This window comes from Lolium rigidum, chromosome 5 (assembly GCF_022539505.1).
Source record: "Lolium rigidum isolate FL_2022 chromosome 5, APGP_CSIRO_Lrig_0.1, whole genome shotgun sequence".
NCBI classification, from domain to species: Eukaryota; Viridiplantae; Streptophyta; class Magnoliopsida; order Poales; family Poaceae; genus Lolium; species Lolium rigidum.
Window position 1 is genome coordinate 27,850,717 of NC_061512.1, and position 11,005 is coordinate 27,861,721.

At 42.4% G+C, this 11,005-nt stretch overlaps 1 protein-coding gene across 1 annotated transcript; it reads right to left on the minus strand.

The window, feature by feature from the left end:
- Window positions 1-645: 645 nt before the first annotated feature.
- On the minus strand, window positions 646-3,354 carry LOC124655779 (putative F-box/LRR-repeat protein At3g58880). Its single transcript, XM_047194625.1, has 4 exons — window positions 2,497-3,354; window positions 2,243-2,377; window positions 1,844-2,160; window positions 646-1,027 (listed from the first exon to the last, which is right to left on the minus strand). Coding segments are annotated over exons 1-4 (1,311 nt in total). The 3' UTR covers window positions 646-1,026.
- Window positions 3,355-11,005: the final 7,651 nt, after the last annotated feature.

Genomic DNA, 11,005 nt, shown 5'->3' on the forward strand with positions numbered 1-11,005 from the left:
AATATTAATCCCTGCAGCAGGGCAGTGAAAAGTCTGATACAGCAAGCTCCCATGAAACAAAACATGTAACTGCAGACCACATACAGAACATCAAAGTATACATTCTGCCAAACAAAGCTAAAGTTTACCTTAATTATTTGATGAAAGAGACAATTAAGATACAACATATTATGTCCACAAATTACAGGTTCTCATGAAATTCACAGGTCATTGCTTAATGATCTGAATGCTTGAGAACTATTTGCAAGTATGGCCTTCTTGAACCAAATGACTACTATCCAGAATGTCATTTAACTGAAAGCATAATACAGAGTTCAGATTTCTTGATCTAAGAAGACCGATGCAATTTGTCACTTGTGCCATGGAGCGCAGGGGGAAATTAAATGTATGCAGTACGAACTGTAAACATTCTGGATCATAAGTTAGACAATACAAAAGAAATCAAATTCTGCAATAAACATCCTCTGCTTAATTCCGAATAAGTAAATCCCCTGGCACAGTCTCGGAACACAAAGCAACATGAAAGTCAATAGAAGTAGATGCTGTTAAGGTTCCAGGATAATATGAACTATAAAGAAACACTAAGGCACAACACCAAGTAGAGTTTTAAGAAACACTAACAAGATAAGCAACAAGAACTCACCAAAAGAACAAATCCAGCCTCAACATCTATATATGCGCAAATGGACCAGTTAAATCCAACTCACGAAAATGGTTCATATACCAACAACTGTGGACAAATCTATGAGTCGTAAAGTAAAACAGAGCATCACTGAAAACCCTGTTGACTAGCTGAAGCTTCCTGTGATGTTCTGCCAAAAATTCCTCATTGTTATTCCTAGTTCTGATGCCAAGCGTCATCAACTCTAGCAATCTCTCGTTGAAGACAAAGAATGCAACAAAAGTTAATTTTCTACTCAATGCCCCGATACCTTTCCAACACTGCTGTCTTCAAACGGGTGTCAAGACATCTGATCACTTTCTAGTGTTTACGACACCACAAACTGTTTGGCCTTAATTCAGATGTCTGAAAAGAACATAGGCAACATAAAACAAAGATTAACCACTTCCTTAGAGACAGTGAATGTCTATCTTCATTACTTGAGTAAAAGAGGAAGTTCCAGAAGACAGTAAGATATAACATGATAAGCCCATGTACATTGACAGTTATCAGAACACATATTACACTAGTGATTGTCCAAACTGACGAAAAATTGGAAAGCTAATTCTCCAAACAAACAAGAGAAATAACTAAAGCTAACTGTATGTATCACTTATCATAAACACATCCTGTGAATGTGATTCGCCTCAAGGCCACTCAAATTTATCTAGTACCATGCTCAGAAAAGGTTAGCTTAAAATTCATAGGTCATTACCTAATGACCTCAACACTAGAGAAGTATATCCAAGAATGTCATAGTACAAAGTCTGGATACATCACTTGTGCTGTTCAGTGCTAGGGAAAATTGAACTAATATATGCAGTACAAATTCTGAACATTCTAGATAATAAGTTGCACAGCACAAGACAAAATCAAATTCAAAAATATTAGATAAAAACAATCTCAAAACCATTAATTCGAAACAACTAATCCCTTAGCACATATCTCAGGGACACAAAGCAAGCAATACGAATTTTAGACAGTAAGTAGGAGTTGATGGTATTAAGGTTCCACGATAATATGGATAGTACAGAAACACTACAAGCACAAGAACTAACAGAGTCTGAAGAAAATACAGACAAGATACTCGACGAAAGAACCAGTCCAGCTTTTCAACATCTATATATATAAATATATGCGAATGGATCAGTTAAATCCAGTTTACGGAAGTAGTTGATATACCAATAATTGCGTATATATCTGTCAGTCGTAAAATAAAACCGAGCATCTGTGGAAACCCTGTTCTCTAGCTGAAGCTTTCTGCGTTGTTCTGCCAAGAACTCCTCAGAGTTGTCCGTGGTTCTGATGCCAAGTGTCATCAACTCTAGCAATCTCGCATGCAATACAAAGAATGTCAGAAAGCTAACTTGCGACTTGGTGCCTCGATACTGTTCCAACACAATTGTCTTGAGAGGGATGTCAAGATATCTGATACGATTCTGCTTCTTGCGGAGACGCCACACATTTGTTGGCCCTGATTGAAATGAGTGAAAAGAGCACTGACAAGAATAAAAATAAAATGAGCACTTGACAACATAAGAGATGAACAGAGCAGTTGAAGTATGAATGAAGAATCATCACCTCGATGTATAACTTCTCCAAGCACGGAAAGAATCCCATCAGTTTAATCACTGTATCCAAACAAAGAACATGCATATCAACAGCCAAAATCTTGACAGTCCGCACCACCGCCGGCAGGCTATCAACGCACAATCCCTTTAACAAGCATGTAGGAAAACATGAGGCAATTACAAGTGCAGAAGAAATGTAACTGATTGCACACATGAATGCAAGTCAGAAGCCTGGTGAAGGAAGAAGTCGGAAGGCATGGCTACCTGAATAACCGCTGAGCCAAACGAGATTTTGGTGAAGTTGGAAAGGTAGCGCAGGGTCTCCAGTTTAGGTGCGGAGATTACCGATATATTGAGGTTGTCACCACTTTCATCAAGATGGAGCAGCCTCTTAAGACATGGGGCATTCTCAATGACAAGTTCCCTGAGCTTGAGCTCATTGTACCCTAGACATTTAACATCTACACCTATGCTTCTAAGGCTAAGGGAGTTGATCCGGATGCAATGGAAGCCAAAGCTGCAGTTAATCAGCAAGCGCTCCAGAGCTGGACACCCAGCAATCAAGTGATGCAGTGAACATTCCGAGATTCTGACCATTTCAAGTGTGAGTTGCTTAAGCTGGGGGAACCGAAGCCCCTGAACGGTGGTGTCAAGGAAGTTGTATTTTGTAATGGTGGCAACACGAAGGGTGGTCGAGAGGCGGGAGATTGGTACCTCCAGTGGATACCATAGGTAGTAGGATAAATCAAGCTCTTGTAGATTGCAGAGGGCGGCTGATCGGAGCCACTCGTCCATGGTAGCATTCATCTGGAGCAACTCATACTCGGAGGCACTTAGGCACTTGAACTTGTATATGAAGCGTCGGCCGGGCCCCAGGTGCGAGGTGAGGATGTGTGATACGACATCATGGAGTTGAATCCGACGCTTGACGAGGCCACGGCAGTCGAGGTTGAGAGGGGAGGAGCGCCAGATGTGGCGCCACCGGCGGGCGAGGATCTGGGTGCGCGCGCCGTCTTTGGTGGGGAGAAGGGTGATGATCTCACCGAGGAGGTCGTCGGGGAGGTCGCTGATGACGTCGACGTCGACTCCGGGAGGATCACCCGCCTCCATTTCCATCGCCATCTCCATGAGGCGCAGCGGTAGCTAGGGTTTAGATGATGGTGGCACAATGTTGCGGAAGGAAGAGGGCCAGCGGATGGAGCGACGAGGATGGCCCGGAATCGCGAGGAGCGGGCATGGGCGGAGGAGGAGGCAAGCGCCGCCGTGGGGGCGGCCGGCGGCCGGCGGCGGCGCGGTCGGGTGGAAACAGAACACGACTCCGCGATTTGTTGAAACCAGAAACGGACCTGAATGGGATTTATTTTGTTCCCTTATGCTTCGATGTGTTAGATATTTGATCGTCTTTCGTGCTAAGGCTTAAATTGTTCTCATGTCACATTTAACATAAAAATTGTGTTGTCTCTTTGTTTCTGTTTCGCCAAATTTTTAGAGAATGCATTTTGTTTTCTCCACGTCAAGGTTCCAGCCCAGGAAAAAAAAAAGTGAAGAATGCACTCGGCCAGATCATTAAAAATTCTGAAACTCCGTAAAAAAAAAATACTTGTTTGCAAAGTGCTCAATACATTACCACTGCATTCTGTTTTAGTCTACGTTCTAAAGAAAATCAGACAAATTTGTACGATATTTATTAGTACTACTTAAATAAATAAATAAATAACCAACTGAAGCTATATTGAAAATAGTGACCACTGGTGGAAAAAGGGCCTTTGGTCGCGGTTCGCAACTGCCATTAGTCGCGGTTGCGCAACCGCGACCAAATAGGCGCGACTAAAGCCCCCACCCTTTAGTCGCGGTTGCTTACGAACCGCGACTAAAGGTCCGTCCACGTGGGCGCCAGGCGACCGTCGGGGCGGAGGCCCTTTAGTCGCGGTTCTTCTGGCCGACCGCGACTAAAGGCCGCCGCAGGCCCTAAACCTGCCCCCCCTAAACCTGTTTTTTGTTTAATTTGTATTGTTTTATTTCTTTTTTGCTTTATTGTAATTTTGAAGGAGTTTCACATATTCTACGGTACTACATACATGCATGCATATGAATGTACAATTTCAAACAAATTTGAAATTAGAACCAAAAAGAATTCAAGAGGAATATACAATATATATTCAATATCATCGGATGACCATATACAAGTTTGAACAAGTTTCCATACATAATTTAATGCATGTATAGTTCTACGTCCTCGTAATGGTGTTCTCCTTTAGGATCGAGGACTTCCCTCACGAACCATCCAGACTAGTTCCTCTTGAAGTGGTCGGAAGCGAGCTTCGGACTAAGCATCATCCGGAGGTTATTCCTCTGAGCATTGGTATCACTCGGAACGCGCTTAGAGGTGTATCTCCGGATCATCTCACAGACATAGTATCCACATAGATTGGTCTCCGGTGGCTGAATATCGCTACCATTCTTAGCCTTTGACCGCATGAAATGTAGCTCTTTTTTGAATTCACCGACCTTTGTATCTGAGAACCGTCTCCAAACCCTACGAGGCAAAGAAAATTAAATGAACAAGAGAGTTATTAGTTAATTACTTGAAGCTTAATTAGGAAATGAACGAAATAGGCCGATCGATATAGAGCGCAAATGAATGAAAACAATTACTTTTGAATCATTTTTCTCATGTCGGCCCAACTCGCCGCATCCATATTCGGAGAGTCGTGGATGAGACATTCTGATTTGTCAATTTTAATTACTAGCAGAATCCAGTGGAACCTGCGGACACGATACATGCACAGTACGTCATGCATGACTCATCGATTAGCCGGCCACATACCATGCATGGAGTAAACAAAAGAGAATGTGCTCAAGACATAAACACTCACCCAAAAATGGTAAGGAAATAGAATATCACTTTTGAGTTGCTGCTTTGTAAGAAACTGCCACAGGTCTGCCTCCACGTCGGTGGGGTGATGCTGTAACGTATATCCATTAACGATGTGTGGGTCAATGAACCCAACATCATGGATGTTCCTTACTCGCATTCCTTAATCTTCAATCTGCATGTATAATAGCGGACACAACAATATAGTTAGGACATATATATTGTGCAGGCAATATGAACGAGATGGGGTAGAAATAAATCACTTACGTAACGTAGCAACCGATGATAGATTTGTCGAGCTCGCGCAGATTGAAAAGCTGGAACAATTCACTCGGATGAATTTGTTACAGAGTAACTGTTTGAAGTGATGCTCATATCCAACTTCCGCAAAAATATATTCTTTGGCGTTTTTATTTTTTATGTAACCCTTGTACCATTTCAGCAGACCTCTCATTTGTGGAGGTAGATCCTCTTCCTGCGCAGGCTCGACGAGAGGCCCATTCTTCACATATGTAAGTACTACCTCCTGCACTGGCGCCTCATCAAGGCCTAACAGTTCACGAAGAGTAATACTAAGTTGGCCGCTTGTTCTCTGGCACTCGTTACAGTCAATCCCTGTGCTGCCGCAGCTTCTATGATTTCGGGGCATCCGGACCGGCGGCTGTCACTATAAGCGGGGCAATCGATTGTTTACTTTGTTCCCCGAGCTGGGCAACAACTCGTTTCCCGCTTTGTGCACTTTGTAATTCCGCTTTATCGGCCTTCTCTTTCTTCTCCTTGAATATGCGTGCCTGATTCTTTAGTTCACGTGCATAGTCGTCGCGCGATTCTTTGCGGCTTGGGACGGTGTGTTCAAAAATGACTTAGCCCACTTCTTTTGCTCATCGGAAAATGCGGCTTGGGCTCGGGCTCTCTTTTCTTCTTGCAGCTCGCCTTCCATTTCTCCGAATCGAGCGGCGCCCGCCTCGACTTCCTCGGCACTACATTCCCAAGGCCTCGTGGGGAGAGGCTTCGATGATGGCTCCGGTACCTTTGTTTTCTTAGGTACGTAAGGGTCCGGGTTAATAATCCGGGACTGCTGCTACGCTTCTTCGCCGGAGGTGGATTGGGGGCGGCGTACGCTTACTCGCCCGGGGCGGACTAGGGGGCGGCGGCTGCTTACCCGCCGGAGGTGAATTGGGGGGCGGCGTCGGCCCTCGTGAAGGAGGTGTAGGTGAAGCACCACCACCACCACCGCCACCGCCGCCATGATACGTCCAAAACGTATCTACTTTCCCGAACACTTTTGCTATTGTTTTGCCTCTGATTTGTGTATTTTGGATGCAACTAACACGGACTAACGCTGTTTTCAGCAGAACTGTTCTGGTGTCTCGTTTTTGTGCAGAATTCCAACTTTCAGGAAAAACCTCGGGATTTTGACGAAAGGGCCTATTTTCCCAGAATACTGACGGAGCCAGAAGGACAAGTAAGGTGGAGGCCCGAGGGCCCCACACCATAGGGCGGCGCGACCCAGGGGGGGGCCCGCGCGGCCCTGTGGTGTGGCCCCCTCGGTCGGCCTCCGACGCTCTCCTTCGGACTACTTATTCGCCTCGACCTAAAAACGCACGGGGAGAAGTCGAAGTCGCCAGAAACCCTCCAGAACGCCGCCACATCGCGAAACTCCGTCGCGGGAGCCAGAAGTCTCCGTTCTGGCACTCCGCCGGGACGGGGAATTGGAGGAGATCATCACCGCCATCACCGCCAACGCCTCTCCATCAACCAGCAATGTTTCCCCCATCCATGTGTGAGTAATTCCCCCGCTGTAGGCCGAAGGGGATGGTAGGGATTGGATGAGATTGGTCATGTAATAGCATAAGATTGTTAGCGCATAGTGCCTAGTGTCCGTAGATGGTACTTTTATGATATTGTTGCAACTTGTTATGCTTAATGCTTGTCACTAGGGCCCGAGTGCCATGATCTCAGATCTGAACATGTTATTGATTCATGAAGATATTCGTTGTTTATGATCTTACCCGCAAGTTGTATACACATGTCGCTGTCCGGAACCAATGGCCCCGAAGTGACAGAAATCGGGACAACCGGAGGGAATGGTAGCGATGTGAGGATCACATGTGTTCACGGAGTGTTAATGCTTTGCTCCGGTACTCTATTAAAAGGAGTACCTTAATATCCGAGTAGTTTCCCTTGAGGCCCGGCTGCCACCGGCTGGTAGGACAAAAGATGTTGTGCAAGTTTCTCATTGCGAGCACGTACGACTATAATTGGAACACATGCCTATTGATTGATTAGTACTTGGACACCGTTTTATTATTATCTCGCAAATGCCCTGCTATGATTGTTACATGAGTTTCTCTCATCCATGCAACGCCCGTCATCCATCCCCGTGCCTACAGTATTTTAATCCTGCTCGTTTACTAAAATCACTACTGCTGTCTTTGTTACTCGCTACTCGTTATTTCACTACCGCTACTGCTATAAAACTGTTACTACTCGATAAACTCTTGCGGGCAAGTTCTGTTTCCGAGTGCAGCTGAATTGACAACTCCGCTGTTAAGGCTTTCAAGTATTCTTTGTCTCCCCTTGTGTCGAATCAATAAATTGGGTAATACTTCCCTCGAAGACCGTTGCGATCCCCTATACTTGTGGGTCATCAAGACTATTTTCCGGCGCCGTTGCCGGGAGCATAGCTTTATTTGGAAGTTCACTTGGATTGATATTGTTCGCTGCAAATTCTCCATCATGGGTAAACCTCGCGATACTAAGGTCGCCATATTACCATCCACTACAAGAAAAGGTACAACTCGAGTACCTCTCGCTGCTCTTGATTCACCATCCGTGATTGATAAACTTGTTTCACCGCCACATGCTTCAAATGCTCGGTACTTCGCTGAATCTGAAAACTCTCATAATATTGATAATATTTCTGCTGTGCTTGATGATAGTGGTTCATTGGGAACTTTTCTAGATGCTAAAATTGCTAGGTCTAGACAAATTGAAAATGCTGAAACTCCCGATGCTACTACACCCGTTAATTCACCCGAACTTGAATACTCTAGTGATGATCTTGATGAAGATTATGTGGAACTTGATGATGATTTTATTGAAAAATGCCATGCTACTACTGATGCAAGAAAAATTAAAAAGTTGCTTGCAGAACATACTCGTTAGATATAAACCGTCTCCCGATCCTAAATTTGCCACATCTCCTATAAACATTAGGGATAAAGATTATGATTTTTCTCTTGATCTATCTCATATAGCTATTGTTGAGAAAACACCTTTTGTGGTACTGAAAAAGAAAATGCTGTTGAACACATGACTGAGTTATCTACTTTGAGTAGCTTGTTTTCTCGATGATGTTAAGAAGCGTACTTACTTTGTTGCTAAAATCTTTCCATTCTCATTAAAGGATGACGCTAAAACTTGGTATAATAGTTTGCCACCTAGTTCTATTAAAAGTCCAAAAGAATTGCTTGTCTGTTTTCTTCCGGAAATACTTTCCTGCTAGTGCTCAACATGCTGCTTTGCGGAGAGTTTATAATTTTGATCAAGGAGATGAAGAGAAATTGCCCGAGGCTTGGGCGAGATTTTGCTCTCTTATTAGAGCTCGCTCGACCATGATTTAGAAAAGCATGATTTACTTGATATATTTTATAGTGGACTAACCATTGAGTCTAGGGCATACTTGGACAGTTGTGCTGGTTGTGTTTTCAGGAAAGAACTCCGGACGACGTCGAAGAATTATTGGCTAAAATAGGCCGGAATTATGATGATTGGACTACGCTCGAACCAACTCCAACGCCAATAGTGAAGAAGAGGGGTTTAATTAAATTGAATGATGAAGATATGAGGGAAGCCAAGAAGTCTCTCAAGGAGAAAGGTATTAAATCTGAAGATGTGAAGAATCTACCTCCAATAGAAGATATATGTGAGATAATTCCCCCTTCATCCATGATTGAGGTAAATTCCCTTCAGCGCTTTACTAGGGAAGATATTCCATATTCAAAACCTCCTGCGCAATGCTTAGATGAGTTTGATAATTATATTGTTAAGCAAGAAAATTTTAATATGAGAGTAGAGAATCATTTAATGGAAAATTCTCAAGCTATTAGTCAATTGCATGATATTGTGGATAGAACCTCCAATGATGTTAAGATGCTTGTTAAACATTTTCATATGATTCAAACTCAAATTGATCAACTCACTAAAGTGCAAAATGACTTGTTGGGAAATAATGCTAAAGAAAAACATGCTTATGAAGTAACAACTAGAGGTGGTGTCTCTACCCGGGATCCTCTCGTATCCTGAAGGGCATCCCAAAAGAATTGAACAAGATTCTCAACAAACTAAAACTAGTGCTCCATCTAAGAAAAAGAAGAAGAAACATAAAAATGTTGTAGAATCCTCTGAACCTGTTAATGATCCTAATAGTATTTCTATTTCTGATGCTGAAACTGAAAGTGGTAATGAACATGATAAAGATAATGATAAGAATGATACTCTTGATAAAGAAGAGGTTGAAAAAGAACCTGAAAAGCATGCTAAAAATAAAAAGTATACTAAGGAAGATTTTAGCGCTGAGAAACATGGTAATGAAAGAGAACCTTGGGTGCAAAAGCCAATGCCTTTTCCTGCTAAGAAACTAAAATCAAAGGAAGAGGAACACTATAATAAATTCTGTGATTGGATGAAACCTTTATTCTTGCAAATCCCTTTGGCTGATGCTATTAAATTGCCTCCTTATTCAAAGTATATGAAAGATATTGTTACTAACAAAAGGAAAATCCCCAATGAGGAAATTTCCACTATGCTTGCTAATTACTCTTTCAATGGCAAAGTTCCAAAGAAGTTGGGCGACCAGGTATACCTACTATTCCTTGTTCTATTAAGAATAATTATGTTAAAACTGCTCTATGTGACTTGGGCGCCGGTGTTAGTGTTATGCCTTTTTCTCTATACAAGAGACTTTACTTAGATAAGTTGATACCCACTGATATATCTTTGCAAATGGCTGATAAATCTACTGCTATTCCTGTTGGTATATGTGAGGATGTTCCTGTTCAAGTTACTAATAATCGCTTGATATTAACTGATTTTGTTGTGTTGGAAATGCCCGAAGATGATAATATGTCTATTATTCTTGGGAGACCTTTTCTTAACACCGCAGGGGCTGTTATTGATTGCAATAAAGGAAAGGTTACTTTCAATGTTGATGATAAGGAACACACCGTCTATTTCCCCAAGAGGATTGAAAAAGCGTGCGGAGTTAATACAATTTCTCATGTGAGAACTATCAAAGTGGGAACCATCGATTGTCCTATATATGAGCCTAAAGAAGAATATCAAACTCTTGTGATTGGATCCATATCAATACAATTCAAGGTAACATGATTGATTTTAGGTTTATTTCTTCATATGCTATATAAAATTTATTTGGTGGCAAGACTTGATCAACCTTGTTAACAAATACATCTTATATGCATAGAAGAGGTAAACAACATCTCTTTCTTCCTCCACTTGCTTTAGTTGCTGTAGCATTTTTAATTTGCAAAGTTTCTTAGTTGATTTGAGATTTCAAAAAATTTCTGGCCAGTAATAATAAACTTAATACCCAGAAATGTGCATTTTTCAAAGTTTTCAAAAATTCGCGAAAATTACACCGTTGGTCCTATTTTTCGACGAGGCACCTGGGAACACCAGAGGATGACCTGTGGGGCACCACAGGGTGCCACACCACAGGCTGGCGCGTGATACGTCCAATTTGCATCACTATTTTATATCATAATTTGCTGTTATTCATTGATATATTTCATATTGGGACACAATACTTATGTTATTTCATCTATTTTGCATGTTTCATGATTATTTGGAGATCGAGCACCGGAGCCGAGGATTCTG

Excerpts from the sequence above, each read along its gene's own strand:
- LOC124655779 (XM_047194625.1), bottom strand. The coding sequence starts at position 3,354 with ATGGCGATGGAAATGGAGGCGGGTGATCCTCCCGGAGTCGACGTCGAC. Across the intron at positions 2,378-2,496 it reads TTGGCTCAGCGGTTATTCAG|GGATTGTGCGTTGATAGCCT; the intron begins GTAGCCATGCCT and ends TGCTTGTTAAAG. Across the intron at positions 2,161-2,242 it reads TGGAGAAGTTATACATCGAG|TGCTCTTTTCACTCATTTCA; the intron begins GTGATGATTCTT and ends TATTCTTGTCAG.